General features: G+C 59.3%; 5 protein-coding genes and 1 non-coding gene across 6 annotated transcripts; 4 read left to right on the forward strand and 2 right to left on the reverse strand.

The window, feature by feature from the left end:
- Window positions 1–347: 347 nt before the first annotated feature.
- Window positions 348–1,427, reverse strand: PLICBS_004280 (60S ribosomal protein L23A; the record flags this gene model as incomplete). The annotated part of the gene is made up of 5 exons (XM_065600482.1): window positions 348–350; window positions 427–504; window positions 651–897; window positions 1,007–1,054; window positions 1,414–1,427. The coding sequence occupies 5 exons, from the start codon at window positions 1,425–1,427 to the stop codon at window positions 348–350; spliced, it is 390 nt and encodes a 129-aa protein (XP_065456554.1).
- A 388-nt stretch (window positions 1,428–1,815) lies between these two features.
- Window positions 1,816–2,112, reverse strand: PLICBS_004281 (uncharacterized protein; the record flags this gene model as incomplete). Its single annotated transcript, XM_065600483.1, has 2 exons — window positions 1,816–2,035; window positions 2,087–2,112. 2 exons carry the CDS (start codon window positions 2,110–2,112, stop codon window positions 1,816–1,818), a joined length of 246 nt encoding a protein of 81 aa, XP_065456555.1.
- Window positions 2,113–3,733: 1,621 nt separating this feature from the next.
- Window positions 3,734–3,819, forward strand: PLICBS_004282. Its single transcript has one exon. It is a non-coding gene; the product is annotated as a tRNA-Lys (tRNA).
- Window positions 3,820–5,431: 1,612 nt separating this feature from the next.
- PLICBS_004283 (uncharacterized protein) lies at window positions 5,432–8,378 on the forward strand (the record flags this gene model as incomplete). The annotated part of the gene is made up of 3 exons (XM_018326995.2): window positions 5,432–6,145; window positions 6,200–6,568; window positions 6,627–8,378. The coding sequence occupies 3 exons, from the start codon at window positions 5,432–5,434 to the stop codon at window positions 8,376–8,378; spliced, it is 2,835 nt and encodes a 944-aa protein (XP_018174457.2).
- Window positions 8,379–8,917: 539 nt separating this feature from the next.
- Window positions 8,918–10,490, forward strand: PLICBS_004284 (uncharacterized protein; the record flags this gene model as incomplete). Its single annotated transcript, XM_018326994.2, has 3 exons — window positions 8,918–10,303; window positions 10,375–10,407; window positions 10,473–10,490. The coding sequence occupies 3 exons, from the start codon at window positions 8,918–8,920 to the stop codon at window positions 10,488–10,490; spliced, it is 1,437 nt and encodes a 478-aa protein (XP_018174456.2).
- A 3,175-nt stretch (window positions 10,491–13,665) lies between these two features.
- Window positions 13,666–14,920, forward strand: PLICBS_004285 (uncharacterized protein; the record flags this gene model as incomplete). Its single annotated transcript, XM_018326992.2, has 2 exons — window positions 13,666–14,016; window positions 14,078–14,920. 2 exons carry the CDS (start codon window positions 13,666–13,668, stop codon window positions 14,918–14,920), a joined length of 1,194 nt encoding a protein of 397 aa, XP_018174454.2.
- Between the last annotated feature and the right edge of the window lie 1,141 nt (window positions 14,921–16,061).

Here is a 16,061-nt window from a genome sequence, read left to right on the forward strand (position 1 = left end):
CCGGACTGTGCGCTTTCCCTCTCCCCCTACCAAGAAGAAAAAGAAAACCCTCCGACCGACCGTCTTCCGCTCCGTCGTCAAACACGTTTATCCGTCGCCGCCGCCCCCCGACCGCCTGCCGCCCGAGATCTATTCGCGCGCTCTACTTCGGGAAAATCGCCATCGGAGGACAGGTGGTGGTGGCCGTGCTGCGTCGTGTTTTCGTGGTGGTGGGGGTTGTTCTTCGTCAATGCATGTCTTTTTTTCCCTTGGACAAGGACATGGGGGAGTGGGTATTCCCCCATGCCCTTATTCCGCCCGGTTGCTACCCTTCACACCAAGGGGAGCTTTACATGACGACACCAGAGTTACTGGCAATACGCTGTAGGGGGGATCATGTCAGTTGCATGGTCATAAGGCTGTGTTGGGTCGAGGGTAAAAACTCACGGGCCACAGCTCAGCAGCCTCCTTGCCGACGGGGCCGGTGATGGCAGAGCCCTTCATCTCACCCTTGGGGTTGACGATCTGTAGAGGGTCATGTTAGCTTCCACTGCAGATTACAAAAAAGTTGCTGGGCGTGAAGCAAGACGCATCGCAGTCCGAGTCGGTTCGGACTGCCGGTGCATCCGCCTTCCAGCACGCCACGAACCAAGGGGGCGGTAATCACATACCACACCAGCGTTGTCCTCGAAGTACAGGAAGACACCGTCGAAGCGCTTCCAGGGCTTGGCTTGCCGGACGATGACGGCGGGGTGGACCTTCTTGCGCAGCTCGGGCTTGCCCTTCTTGACGGTGGCCATGACCATGTCACCGACACCGCCGGCGGGCAGGCGGTTCAGGCGGGCGCCGATACCCTTGACGGCGATGATGTACAGGTTGCGGGCACCAGAGTTGTCGGCGCAGTTCATGACGGCACCGCTGCACAACGTATGTTAGTCGGGAAGGTGGTTCTTCTTCAATCGCAGTCGCTGCGTGCTGGGCGGCGGCTCGTCGTCGGCTGCTTCGCGGCTTCGGGGTTTGAACGTACACAGGGAGACCCAGGGTCATCTTGAGCTTGCCACCGGGGGCACCACGCCTGTAGGGACATTGTCAGCGGGGGGCCAGTCCTCTCAAAATGTGCGCTTGTGCTCTTCGCGATCCGACAATGCTGCGACGTCCTCAAGATCCCATGACAGTTCCGAGTTCATGCGCGGAAATTGAGGCCAATGCCCGCGTATTCCGTGGTCGATTGGCGCTGCAGTTGTCCGTCGCAATATTTTCGTAGACGCTGGGAATAAGTCGTGGCCGTCGAGCGTCGTGTCGTAGCCGGTCTGGTGATTTCGCAGCGCTACCCCCTCCTCCCGCGCATCGATCGAGCATTCCCTTCTCTTGCACGTCGCATTGTCGGATCCGAAGCGAGCACGGCTTGTAAAACGCATAATCGAGGCAACTTACGAGATCTTGGCCATTGTATCGGTGTTTGTGTGGCGTTACTTCGTGAAGAAATCTGCCGAGTCTCGGGATGCCGTCGTCGATTTGGGACTGGAGCTTTTCACGGGCGAAAAATTCCCAAGCAATCTGTGGGGTGAGAAACCCTACAGCAAGCGAGTGACGGTGCACGTGACGATAGGGACTTATCGGTGGAGGTTGGATGGGCCGCACCGGCCAATGGTGGTGTGGCATCGTGGCTGCGAGGAACAAGTTTCACAGGGTTGGCAGGACCCGCTCTTTCACTGCTGGGCTCCGGGCATGTCTTGCATTGAATGTGTGTGCGCGCGCCAGGCCCCCGGTTTCGCGTGGTCTGATGGAACCTCCCCCGCGACTTCAACAAATTCGTGCAGCTTTCGGATTATCTTCCTAGTTGGAGGAACCATTTTGCCCGGCCGTGCCGCTGCCGCTTCCCCTACCGTTTGAAGCGGCTTCAGAGTTGGCAGAGTTGTCAACGTAAACCCACGATTCCTCCGTCGTCGCCGGTGGCTCCGATGATGCCGTGCTCGACTGCCCTTCGTCGCTGGTCCTTTCCAGGAGGCCGACGGCAAAGTCCTCGTTGTTCTCCAACCAGCGACTCATGCCGTCACTGGTAGAGTCAGCCGTTTTGTCCCAGTGAGCGGCGGGGGGTGATTCGCACCTCGTCTCCTCATTCGACTTGCCCATCGCAAACCCACACAAAGGCCGTGATGTGCGCAACCGTCGACGCTGTTTGATACTGGGTTTGGCAGCTTTCGCTTGCACGGATTGCGGCCGATGGCTGAATCCTATACCGTCGTTGGAACGTGTGGCGTGGAGATCTCGGCCGTGCGGCTCCCGAGCGAGATGTCGGCGTTATATGTTTCCCTTAGGCACGCACGTCTTGTTGATCCATCCCGGCTTGCATGGTGTGCTTGATATGTGGTACATCTCATCTTGCCAATCAGTCTATACCACATCTTTGCCAGGTCTCCCCACGCTGCCAGGCGGCATGGGCCAATGCAGTCGCGAATCCGGGGTTCCAGCACACGTGTCCGGTCCGGGGCTCGCGAGTCTGCATGGTGGTCTGTGTTTTGGGTCAAGCTGCCTCTGGGTCCCTTGAGGCCATGACGCAACTGTCTGCAGGGATCTGACTGACGCCACGGAACGAAACCGAGCATTGCCCAGCAGTCAGGAAGGTCGCCGGCGGACGAACGGAAGGAGGAGTATCAACGCTGTTGCGCGTTGCGTCCACAGTAGAGCATCACCGTGCCCACGGCGGCTTCGTAACGGACAAGCCGTGATACAGTGTGGTGACGGACCGAGTGCAGCGGTTGGTGGCTGTAACGGCGCCAAAGCACATGCTGGCGCCGGCGTCCATGACAGACGGGAAATGTCGTGGCGCGACGACGCTAAGCAGGAGGGACGCCATTATCAAGCGTGCGTCGAGCAATCCATGCTCTCCAATCATGGCGTGCCACTATATGCAAGACGGCTCGCCTCTCGGCCATTCATGGTGCGCGATGAAGCTTGAATGCGGTCAACCTGTAACTTGCGGCTCTGTCGCCAGCATGCTACTGGGCAGCTCCCAAGACCCAGAACATGCCATGAAGCAGCAGTTCGTGTAACCATCGTCTTCGGTGGCCAGTCAATGGACCCGCTGTACAGGCAAATGCTGGCCGATAGGCGCGATCACTTGCCTCTGTTGGGAAGCTGCAGCGAGAGGTCGGCGGCCATTGCAGGTCGCTTCGACCATGGGTTGCGGACAGACGTCGTCATCGTCGTCGGCGGACCACGGATCGAATCGCAGTCGGTCCTGACTCCTGAGGGCGCTGTCGCGCGGTCAGTTGTGGTTGTGGAGACATCGTGGGCAGGGACTTTTGACGCCTACCCGGGAGTATCGACAACGAGATTGATGTCCTTTGGTACCCGACGAGTACCAGAATGCAGAATAGTTCCTGTGTGCTTCGTGGCTGCATTAAGTTTTTAATGAGATGGCCTCCGGTTGTTATCCTGTGACGAGCAGTCGAGGTACCGCGCGTTCGGGAAATCGTCCTTGTCCATTTTGTGCGGCGACAGATGATACACTCGCGGTCCGTTTGTCAACACCGCTCAATATTCAAGACTTGACTCACACTGCAAGCAGCATTTGCCTCAAAAAGCAAATATTCATATACAAAAATTGATCCTGCTTGCGGTCTTTCCATCTTCTGAACCTATTATGGCAGACCCCGAGGCTTTCATCATAAAACCATGCGCAAAGTTTGTTGTGGAGCTCCGTATAAACTAAAATAGGAGAGCCGATTTCAACAACGTCCAACGGCAGTTGGCCCGGTTAGCTCAATCGGTAGAGCGTGAGACTCTTACGAGTACACGGTAATCTCAAGGTTGCGGGTTCGACCCCCGCATCGGGCTTTTCCTATAAGTACCATTCTTCGATTGGGGATTCATTTTTTTTGCCCTCGAGGCATCTCTCTTGTCCCCCCTGTCGAACACGGGCATTGATCTGTTCGCTCCTCTGCTCTTTTTTTTTTTTTGGTTGACTCATTTCGTGATCAGCCAGATCGATGCCGACAGGCTGTTGCGTGAGTACCTTCAATGTTGTTTGCAGCGCCCGCAAATCCAATAAACCCGCGATGAGTCGTCGCGACCAAGCCCAACGCAGACCGCCAATTGAGGACAAGGCCGATCAACCAGAATGCTACCGGTTGGCGTTTACGTGACGCGTGTCGCGCCTACGTCAACCGCAAGTGACAAGGCTGAGCTTCCGCCGCAATGCGGCCATGCTCCTCGCATCGTCGGAAAGGGCCCAGGCATGCGGACGACTCAAGTTTCATCCTTTCCGAAGTTTATTTGCTGCCGGCGAGGTTTCCATCACTTGTAACACCGGCAGTTGGACCAGGTATTCCTCCGCGGGCCAACGGCGAGACGGTGCAGACAGTCACAGGGCTGGGGTGCGCAGCCCGAAACGCTCAGAATGCCGCGGGCCAGGGCACCGAGCTGAGACGGCCTTGCGACCTGCTTCTTCTGAGCGGCATGGCGTGAGGTACTCCGCAAAAGTCCGTCCTGGGAGGCAGGCAGGGGAGGGTGTTGGTTGCGGCCCGAAACCAACCGCCAACGCATGGATTCGCACGCAACGGAAGAGGGGCTTCCATTGCCACGGGATGGGGCTTGGACACTGCAGGACTTGACCGAACCGGTGAAGGCCGCTTGATATTGTGTGATTGACACAGCGCGCGATAAGTTTTGGCAACGAAACGCAACGCGGCGCGTGGCATAGCCTCGAGAGTGCGAACTGTGGAATGCCTCTTCGCAGCAAGTCGGTTACAGCGCAGTTGCGTAGTGTGTTCTGGAACAGCTCGGAATCCGTCCATTAATCCGCGGATGAAACGGGGGCTCCTCTCACAAGCGGCATGGGAGCTTCTGGCAGGCAGGCAGGGTGGGCGCTAGCGGGACACAACGCCCGCCAAACGCCGCCTGGCATTGCACTGGACGACGGACCCATGCCCACATAAGCCGTAGGTTGGGCGTCACCTCGCCTGGCGCGGGCGGCATTGGCGGGGGACGGCACCCGCAGGCCAGCCCTAAATCGCTCTTGGCTGGCGGGCAGCCCAGCCCGTGGACCTCCACTGGGCTCCGGGGGGTCCCAGCGGGCGCGAGGGATTGATTGACGATTACAGAGTCCACCTCAGTCCCCTCACCCCACTTCAGCCCATCACCAACAAGGTCAGGGTCATCATCCTTCCATGCCGTCCGTGAGCCCTTTCGCATCCTGCTCCTGTCATTTTTGCAATTTGCAACCACACGCACACAACTCGCAAGCACCAGCGTGGGCGCCGAATCGACGTCGTCTTCACCGACAGCATCGCCGCCGCCGTCTGTCGAACAGGAAGCAGCCCGTGTCGCCGAGCCCCCGTCATAGGTCAACCACAGCTCATCGACTCGGCCGCTTATCTCCGCCTCATCGCGACCGCCAATGTCGCGCTGAAGCACGCCCTCGCACTCTGTCCGTGGCTATTGCGTAGCCATGGCGACCTCCTTTGACTTCAACAGCATGGCCAGGCGGGCCGACGCTGGCGATGCCGCCAACATGCCCTCGCCGCCGTCGCCTGTGCAGCATGATGCGCCGTCGCATCACCCGCACCACCCGAGCAATGTCACCGTCTATCAGACGACTGGCCCTGACGCTCATACCGGCCCAATTCTCGCGCCGGGTTCGGGCGCCCCGGCACTGAACCCGCGATCCTGCGTCACCTGTCGTCGGCGCAAGGTACGTTGCGACAAGCAGATGCCCTGCTCCAACTGTCGTCGCGCCCTCATCCCGTGCGTCTTCCCGGCTCCAGGACGGGCGCCTCGTCAGCAGCGGCCCAAGGACCCAAACGCGCCGCCAAAGAACTCGACCCAGCGCGAGGTAGAGCTTATCAAGCGTCTGAGGAAGCTCGAGGGCATCGTGGAAGAGCTCAGCGGCCAGATAGAGGTTGAGTCAGGCAAAGCGCCTTCGACCGCTAGCTCTCCGACGGGTGCCTTGGAAGGTCTGCAGCAAAGGCAAGGATCCGGAAGCCTGGACTACCTCGCCACAGGCAGCCCGCTCTCGAGGAACCCCGACTCGACCACCGCTCAGGATAACGAAGCTGCCATGAAGAAGGATATGCAAAAGAACTTTGGTCGGATGGTCCTCGACGACCATAGTGGCACGCGACGATACGTCAGCAGTGGGTTTTGGTCCAAGTTGAATGACGAGGTACTTCCATGCAGAACCCTGCGCAAATCTTGCGGCGTGCTAATGAGGATGCAGCTGGATTCTATCCGCGAGGAAACGCAGCGTCTCACTGATGAAGACGCCGACGACTCGGAATACGAGGGCACACCTACAGACTCACCCGCAACAGGCGTTGGATCCCTCTCCGACCACCATTCGTTTGTGCTGGGGTACCGGTCGGCAGACGTGAGCCTGAAAAAGTGTCATCCTTTGCCGTCTCATGTCACTTTCCTGTGGTCCGTTTATCAGGAAAACGTCGAACCGCTGGTGAAGCTACTACATGTACCAACCACGGACCTTGTGATGCGCGAGGCCAGGAGAAACAGCGACAAGCTCTCACCAGGGAACGAGGCTCTGGCATTCGCCATCTACTTTGCGGCAATCACATCTCTTGAACCAGAAGAGGTAGGCAGAGCCGATAGCCACATCGCACCCCGAGTAGTCCACTGACAGACAACCCTAGGTCGAGACCAACTTCGGCTCCAGCAAGGATGAGCTTCTTGCGCAATACCGATTTGCCCTCGAGCAGTCTCTCGCCAAGGCAAACTTTCTAGATACATCCGATATCGCTGTTGTTCAGGCCTTTGCTATGTTTTTAATTGTTGTCAGGCGCCACGACGAGAGTCGATTCTGTTGGGCCTTGACGGGTCTTTTGATACGCATCGCTCAGGGGCTAGGAATCCACAGGGACGGGACTCACTTTAACCTCTCGCCCTTTGATACTGAGATCCGACGGCGCCTTTGGTGGGCCATACTAATGCTGGACCTTCGATCAGCTGAAGAACTCGGCACGGACATGACGGTTGGCGAGCGGTCATACGATACGAAGATCCCCAGCAACATCAACGATGCGGACATCAGTCCTGAGAGCATCGAGCCGCCCGCCCCACGAGAGGGCCGGTCAGATGCTGCCGTATCGATCGTTCGGGCTGAGATTTGCATTCTTTCACGTCGCCTAGTCACGGCATCCTCGGCCATGGCTTCTCTCTGCCCCAAAGTTGATGAAGGCAGCCTCGAGGATCGAGAAGCTATGCTTATCGACGTATACCGGCGCATCGAAAACAAGTTCCTGCAGCACGTTCTTGACGAGACAGATCCTCTCTATTGGGTCGCCGCCATGATTGCTCGTGTCATCATGGCCAAGATGTGCCTCGTCATCTACCAGCCGATGCTCTTCCCCGGATCCAACTATGAGCTATCGAGCGAAATCAGGCAGCGCATCTACGTGGCAGCCATCGAGGTCATCGAGTATGGCCATAAACTGAACACCGACCCCAGATGCAAGCAGTATCGTTGGCTGTTTAAGACGTACACCAACTGGCACGCAATCGCGTATACCTTGATTGAAAGCTGCCGGCGACCGTGGACGGCGCTTGTGGAGCGAGGATGGGAAGCCGTCAACGGATACGACAAGGACCCCGTCGAGATTGCGAAGAGAGCAGACCACGCCGCCGTCTTCCTGCCACTCCGGAAGCTGTTCATCCGTGCCAGAAGGCATCGGGAGTCAGAGATTGCCCGTCTCAAAGCGAATCAGGAAGAGGCGCGTCGCCTGGACTTTGCTGAGCGCATGAACCCTGCTCAGGCGCGTTTCGGGCCGGTCCCTGGTGCCGAAAACAGGATGGAGCAGATCAGAGAGAAGTGGCGGATGCTGACACGGCCAGATGGTGCCAGCCCTTCGCCGTACACCTTTGCTTCTCGGCAGCCGTCTACGGGCGCGCCGTCGGCAGCGGAAGGCACGGCTTTAGCCGGTTCAATGTCGACCGATACGACGCAGTCCCAACACTTGAAGCCGCCGGGCGATCCCGTGCCTCTCCAGATGGATTTGTCCTTCGAGGCCATGCAGTACATGGACGACCTCATGTCTCAGCCGAACCTCAATATCGCAGAATTCTACAACGTTGCCGGCGACGAACCTAAAAATGCGAATCTGTCCTCTACAGCGAGTCCAATGCCCGGCTTTCCGAACCGCGTGACAGAGCAACAGGAGGCGGCCCTGCGACAGCAGGCGCTCACGCTTCAGACGCAGCCGCCCAAGGACAGCCACGTGCCGCCGTACCTGTGGAGCGACCCGTTCACCGTGATGAACACAAAATTTGAAGACAGCCAAGTAGTGGAGGATACGGACATGCTCGGTGACGACTTCAACTGGCAAGACTGGAGCCAGAGCATACGCGGACTGGAGATGGAGAGCACGGATCCTCAAAAAGGATGGTGACGGGCCAGAGTGCCAATGGAGACGCTGGATATGAAGATATGATGTCGAGGTGTTTGGACTTGGGCTGCAATCGTGATACTCTCTGCAGGTGGTTTGCGGCGTTTGGGGGGCTGAAGGGGCGATCGTTTTGGAGTGTACGATACGAACATCCTCGCAACAAGGGGAACCATGGACAAACGATCATGGCGATCATGGAATATATTTTCTCAGCTCGAATGCCATCTCGCCCTGCCATGTCTTTGCTCTGTTGGTGCCGTCAGGCCAGTTCTGACTGCACAGGGCGTTGGAGTTGTGGTGCTGGGGAGCCTGGCCACACGTCCGGGCCACCTGGGCAGGCCCTCAGTCACTGCGCCGCTGGTGGCCAGCCTGTGGCCCCACCCGGGACGGAGCGTCAGGCAGCTGTGAGGCGGTCATGTGACCCGCTCTGAACGCGTTCACTTGAAGTGCACCTCTGCCTTCCCTCACAACAAACTCCCAATCTCCCTCAAACAAAACCCCGGAAGTCACCATTCGCGACCGTCCCTGGAATCACGGCGAAAATGGATCCGGGACGTCGCGCAATGTTGGGCGGCCAGGGCTCGTCGGGCCGCAAGGGAGACGAGCGAGACATCACCGGCCCTCGACCCGCCTCCAGCAACAGAGTCACCAAGTCCACCAAAGGCGACCAGCCATCCAAGACGGCCCAGAATTTGGCCCGCTATCTCACTTCGGACGAGCAGTCCCGCCAGTTCGTGGCCGACGAGGACAAGTTCGTGCTCAGACAGTCCAAGAAAAAGGCCGACATCCGCGTCCGCGAGGGCCGGGCCAAGCCCATCGACTATCTCACTTTCAACCTCCGATACATGGAGGAGCATCGCGACGCCTTTGATGACCAGGATGACGACCTCGACATCGATCTCAAAGACCCAGCAGCGTACATTGAGAGTCTTACCCGCGCCCAGGTTACCGAACTCATGGGCGACATTGCCTCGTTTCTTACCCTCGAGGTGGACGCATCCAACCGCCAGTATTGGGAGGCTCTACGCACGATCTGCGCCATGCGAGACTTTGACCTGGATCCTGTCAGACGAGAGGAAAAGGACCGCGCGTACGGAGTCACCGCCGACGTACTCTCCGAGAACCTCAAGGGACAATCGTCCGTAGGGCTCGACATGTATGAGACTCGAATTCGGGCCGCCCTCGCCGGTGATAAGTTCATCGACAGAGAGTATCAGTCGTACGTACTTGAGGATGTTTTGTTCTACAAAGCCAAAAAGGTCGTCGAGGGCATCTTCAACAAGATGTCGGAATCGCGAGAGAAGCTGCTCAAGGAGCGGGGCCCGATCGCACGATCCAGCGCAAAGGCAGCGGTCGTTGGCCAGCCGGGTGAAACAGCGGATGCTGCTGCCATCGCCGGAGAAAAGGCCGTTGCGGTGTCTACGAATGCTTCCGCCGCAGGCAACGAAGATGCGTCCCTGGCAACCAAAGCCCTCTACGATAGAGAGGCAGCCCAGGGTTTGCTCGAGAACGAAGAGGTCTTCACCACCGAAGCCGCCATTCCTGACCGGAAGAAGCCAGAGTGGGCTGGCAGGTACAAGGCACGGAAGCCACGCTACTTCAACCGTGTCCAGATGGGCTACGAGTGGAACAAGTACAACCAGACACACTTCGACCATGACAATCCGCCGCCCAAGGTTGTCCAGGGCTACAGGTTCAACATCTTCTACCCCGACCTTGTCGACAGCACCAAGACTCCGACATACAAAATCTTTCGCGAGGGCGGACGCAAGCGGGGCGAGTCGCATGCAAAGGCCGGAGAGGAGGACACCTGCCTCATTATCTTCATTGCGGGACCCCCGTACGAGGACATCGCTTTCCGCATCGTTGATCGCCAGTGGGACTTCAGTGCGAAGAAAGAGCGCGGCTTCAAGAGCACCTTTGACCGAGTGAGTGGATGCCTGCGGGCCGCGGGAGGACATGTGCTGGAATCTGAAGATGCTGACCAAGTGATTTGCAGGGCATTCTCCAGCTGCACTTCAACTTCAAGAAGGTACTTTCCCGGCAGTTTTCCTCCAAGCCAATCCCGTACAGGCGCTGACGAAGCTCTCGATGAAGATATTTTACCGCAAGTAACTTGCACTTGCACCTGGTCGGCTCCCGCGTGCGACGGCCGCGGCATTCTGCGGAATGCTTACCTACCCCATGTGACTTTGTTTCGAATACCCCCTCGGTCTGGCTGCTTCGCGGCCATTTGATGTACGGCGCGAGGACCTGCGATATGGCTGGCAACGCCAGGTGACACGATGGAAAACGCGGGAGGAATCGGTCTAGGCGACGGCACAGCCAGTAATTTTCGGTAGTCAGAGGTGTTTCGATGGACCCTGGACGACGACGGGCCACCTCCACGGTTCATAGCTTCCAAACACCTTGATCGGCTAACGAGAGCCTCCTCGGCACATCCCCTCGTGCAACGGTGAAGGGGTGTTCGGTGCCTCTGACGGTGAGAGACACCCCCACTAATTATCGTGTAACGCTGTCGGGCAATGCTACGGCTGGCACGACGGGGGTAGATTCGAGCCCTGGACCGCATCCGTGGCTTTATTCCTCTTTGCCCTGAGTGCTGGATGTCGCCGGTGGCAGCTGGCTTGTGTGCCGTGAGGACGGCTTCTGGAACGAGTTTACTCCATGGAAGGGCAGGGACCGAGCAGGGGTGCTTCTCCTCGGCAGCTTTGACGCTGCCCAAGCCGCCGAAATCACATCGCTTTGCCTGGCATGGGGTGCGGCACAGGGGCGTCACCGCCTTTGAGCGTCAAGTGGATGGGCTCGACGGTCGCGAGGATTCCCTTCCCCCGCGGTACCCATGGCCGTCGCATCGTCAGAACCGCCGCCACGGTCCTGGGTCAGGTCTGCACGGGGGCCCCGTCCTGGGCAAGGATCATTGCCCACCGACCGACTCGCGCAGCTTCGGGCACAGCGAGGATGATGTGCAGCGAAGGGATGGAGTGTCTTCTAACTGGGGTCGTTCCAGCAAGGCCTTAGTAAACCGGCATCACCCGTCACTGATCCTCTGCGAGGCCAGGTTGCCTTATTGGCCGGCCGAGGCAAACGTATTGGCTTTTCTCCTCCGCCCCGGGCCATGGCAATATTCCTTCCAGCCACATCCTGAGAGGGCGGAGCCGATGCAGCCATGCATTCATCAGCCTTGCGTTGACCTACGAGAGCCGGGACGTTCTGAAGGTGCTGGTGGGTGTACAAAGTACACGGTCTGAACCAGGCGTTTTCTGATGCATGATGAGACCTTAGACGATTCTCGAGCGGCGATACACTGCATTTATAAACGGTCATTGACTTCTAGTGCCGGCGTTCGAAGTGGGACAGGACTCATCAGGGCCGACGCGAGAGGGAGGTGCTGGGCGAGATGGGCAGATGCTGAGGGTCGCACAAGGCATCGCCAACTCGTTCCATGGTGGCTCCCGTCGTTCCCTCGCCCCTCCTTCAATCTTGTCGATGCTGGCCGTCCCAACGCACTGTCTGCCGCAGTCCTGGCGGCAGCTCCACCTCCCCGGATGCGGCCATCGCGGCCAGGGTCAACACTCGGGGGTGCCCAACCAACACGGCCAAGAAGCAAGTGCCAGGCACGAGCACACGACACTGGTCGAACCACAGCCAGGCCGAGCCCCTACCCCGAGGGGAACTCAAGCCCAGGGTCGAGGAACGCCCGGCACGTATCAGAGGCAGTGCGTTGTGCGCGGCCCTGTCTCCTCGGTACTTTGTACGCTTCCAGGCATACGTCCACGGCGGCGTTGCGGCTATCAGGCCCAGGTTGCAAGTACAAAGAATACCCAACAAATGTGTGTCGGCAGTCACAAGGTGCAGGCGACACAGGCGTACGTGTGCGAAGGACGCGGTCGTCTTTGTATGCAACACGGCCGGCCAGGCTGGATGATGGTACGCAGACTTGGGGCGACAGGATGAAAGGCGCGCCGACCAGGCATGCATTCTCTGGGGCGTCAGGCTGGACGGGACTGCCAGGTCCCCTCTATTCCAACACGCCCCCATGCAGGCCCTGTGCTTTACTCAGTTCACACCCAACCCTTTCCGACTGCACTCTTTGATCCCAGGACGCAAGACTCTGCCGATAGATGCCATCCAAGAGGCAGCGAAGCCAGATGTCCGGGAGTTTGAGCGCTGACTGGACGCAATCAGTCTCGATCTATCTGGGCTGCATGGACATGCCCCTGCTCACCCTTAGCTTCGCCCGCGCCTGTAAGTCGAGCTTGGACACGTGCGGCTCTTGGAATAAGAAGTCAGGCGGGACGCATTTGCTCTCCCGCGTCACTCCCTTGACCGCCGACGACATCGCCTGGTCCCCCTCAGACCACAGTCATCCTGAGTTCCCGCCTGCCGCGTGTACAGTCCTGTGGTCGTTTGTGTCACCGCCATCCGCGGTCACCAGCTGTCGGCGTGTTGTCCACGGTTCATCCTAGGTCCCCCTCCCCCCTCCCAACGCCCGGGCGGTCACGACTCTGCCCCAAAGGCCGTGGTCGTCCTTGGTCCTGGTCACGCTGAACGGCAACAAAGGCGAACTGGACCACTGCTGTGGCGACGGCAAACCCGGCCTCCCGCCCTTCCTACGCATCACACCTGACTCTTTGCTCCCTCAACCGCCATGGATCCACCATTCTCTAACGGAACGGAGTCTCTGAGCTACACGACGACTCCCTCGCGGACCGGATCCGGAGAAATACAATCAGCATGCCGACCTGGCTGTGCTGAGACGGCAGCGGCTCTTACTATATCATCATCGCCAGACCTAATGGAACAGCTGCATTTGAATGGGCTGGACTCACTCTCTCCGGCTCAGTCTCGCGACATCCCGGAGCAACAACATCTGCAGCCGTCGCCGCAACAGCCGCGCGCGTTCTTGGCTACTGAAACCCCATTCACAACCGCTAATCAGGCGTATCTTCGGCTACGAAGCCAGAGAACGTGGCCGTCGCCGCCGCCGGCCTCAGCCGAGTGCGAACAGAGCTGCCTGAACGCTGATTCACTAACTCCGGCGAGCACGTACGTGCCCAACTACACCTGCTCACCAGCCACACCGGACACCTGGTCACCGACTTCCTCTCTGCCTGGCCCAGTGCCGGCGCTCCGGAAAACCCAAACCTGGTCGAGCCAGCAAGACATGTTTGCGAATTGCGCGCCGCGGGCTCTGGGAAGCCTTGCGACCGGCTCGGACGGCTCAAGTCCACACGCAGACTGCCCCGGCGACTTTGACAGCCTGTCAACGGCTCCTCCAGGGCTGAAAATGGAACGCTTTGATGCCGACGTGCTGTCCCCCGAGGAGTTCATCATGGCAACGCCGTCATCCGACATGGCGCCCAAGGTCGAGTCCCCATCGGCATGCCTCCAAGATTTGCCTGGGGTGCATCCGAGCACGTCGTCAATGTCGCCCGCGACTTGCGTGGAGAACCGGGATGAGCAAGGCAAGCTCGACGAACCCTACGCGAAACTGATATACAAGGCGTTTATGAGCCGCGAGGACCACGCCATGTCGCTGCAGGACATGTACCAGTGGTTTCGCGACCACACAAACAAAGCAGTCACGGAAAAGGGTGGCTGGCAGAACAGCATCCGCCACAATCTGAGCATGAACGCAGTAAGTCGCTGTTGAGCTGTCCGTCCAGGCCAGAATGTATCGCTTACACCCTGAACACCAGGCATTTTCGAAACGCCGCAAGGATGACGGCACCCTCAACGCCGTGCCGGAGGACCCAAAACGGGCCAACGAGTGGGTGCTGGAGCCGTGGGCCGTCCAAAACGGCGTACAGAGCACAACAAGATACCGCAAGGGCAACTCGCGCAGGCGGCCGGGCGGACGGTTGAGCAACCAGCAGTACCCGCGGCTGCCCACCCAACACAGCGCGAAACGAGCCGTGTCCGGACGCAAAGGCGGCTGTGCGGCGAGGGAGTCGAGGATGAGGGACCGTGCCGCGTACGGCCAAGCAGCCACGCCCATGGGCCGCTACTACGGGGGGCTCGAGCATCCGCAAGGGCTCCCTACTCCCCCGCGATCGACCATGCCGGATCTGTACCACCCCGAGAGCTATGCAATGCCGCAGTTCGAGCCGATGACCCATGTCCAACATTTCGACGGTATCGCCCCCCCTGCGGGGCCCGTTGCGGAGCATCAATTTGGGCTCCTGCTGGGGCCGGCCAACGCCGGCATCGACAGCACGGGACACGGCATGGTCGTCGTTGGCACGAATGGGCAGGACGGCATGAGCGGGGACCCTATGAACCAGATGTCGGCCTACAGGCCGGCGCCACCACCGCCTCTGCAGGGCCACCACGGCGCGTATCCGTACGGCGCGAGGGGGCTGCAGATGGCGGCGGCATACCACGGCGAGCGCCAGCACCATCAGGAGCAACAGCAGCAACATCAGCAGCCGCCGCCGCCGCCACACCAAGACCCTGGCGATCTGTGCTGCGCAAGTACCGCCTCTCGGCTTTTCGAGACCTTGCCGGGCGGCATCTGTGATTGGGCTGATGGCGGCTTGTAATGGGCTTCCCATGCCCGACGTGGTGATGGAGTGTTACACGACAGGAGAGGGCAAGGGCCTCAGATGCCCAGGGCAGACTCCTCGCTCCGCGGCCGCTCCCGTCGCCGCGACTGGGTAAGGGAGATGGACTGTCGAACCAAGAAGCCTTGATGAAGGCTGCGAGCCCGTCGACTGGTTGGTGAGCATCGCCCAGCCTTTGGCGGCGGGCGAGCGACACGCATAGCAACCGCGCCTGTGGCCGAGAGACATGCATGCCCACGAGGGCCACGACAACTACGGCGTCGACCGCGGGCCGTTTTCTGGTCTCAGAGACCCGGTGAGCGGTGCCGTGTGACGCACACTCTCTGACCAACAGGGGCAGAAGCCGAAGGACGCACGGGGATGTCTATTGGGTGGTTTGCACGGGGGGTGGCGATTATCGCACTTTGATACCAACAAGAGCAAAATGGAGAAGATTAGGAACAAGACCAGAAGGAGTCTTGCTCAGTCCTCAAGCCCACCCACGCACGCACGCATACAGTACAACGACCAACGCACTCTCAGACTGCTTTCGGCTCTCGTTCTGAACCTTCAAAATGGACCATGCAGGAACCAACAGCCATAAGCAAAAAGCAACGTTTCGTCAGTGAGAAGGGCAGCAAGGCAGCAGGAAAGGGATCCAAAAACAGAACAAAAACAACAATTGTGTCGCGCCTGTCGGTCAACTGGCACGAAGTCGACCTCGCAGCAACTCGCGTGAATAGCCCGTCCCTGGTGCAGGCAGCCCGGTGATCTGGCTCCGTCGCAGAGGAGGGCGATCTACCAGGGAGGATCTTGATCGCTTTTGCGACATGTAATTTCTTTACCCCCTCTCCTTTCTTGCATCGCGGCTTTTGGTTGTTGTCGTTGTTTCTCAGGCACACTGGCAGTCCCGCGCCATCGGGTTGGGAGCTCGCAGGCACACGCACATGCATACAAGGAAATCTTGGGTCGGGATCTCTGCTATTTGGAATTCGAGGGCATTGGACAGACGATAGGGAGCACGGACGTGGGAGGCCATCTCGTGCCCGTTGGGACGGAAATGCGGCGGCTTGGCCGTTGGCCCAGCCATCCACAGATCCATGGCTGGATACTGCCCGCGCAGCCACCAGCGCCCTCTTGC

Source organism: Purpureocillium lilacinum (genome assembly GCF_023168085.1).
Source record: "Purpureocillium lilacinum CBS 284.36 DNA, scaffold_3, whole genome shotgun sequence".
In the NCBI taxonomy this organism is placed as follows: Eukaryota; Fungi; Ascomycota; class Sordariomycetes; order Hypocreales; family Ophiocordycipitaceae; genus Purpureocillium; species Purpureocillium lilacinum.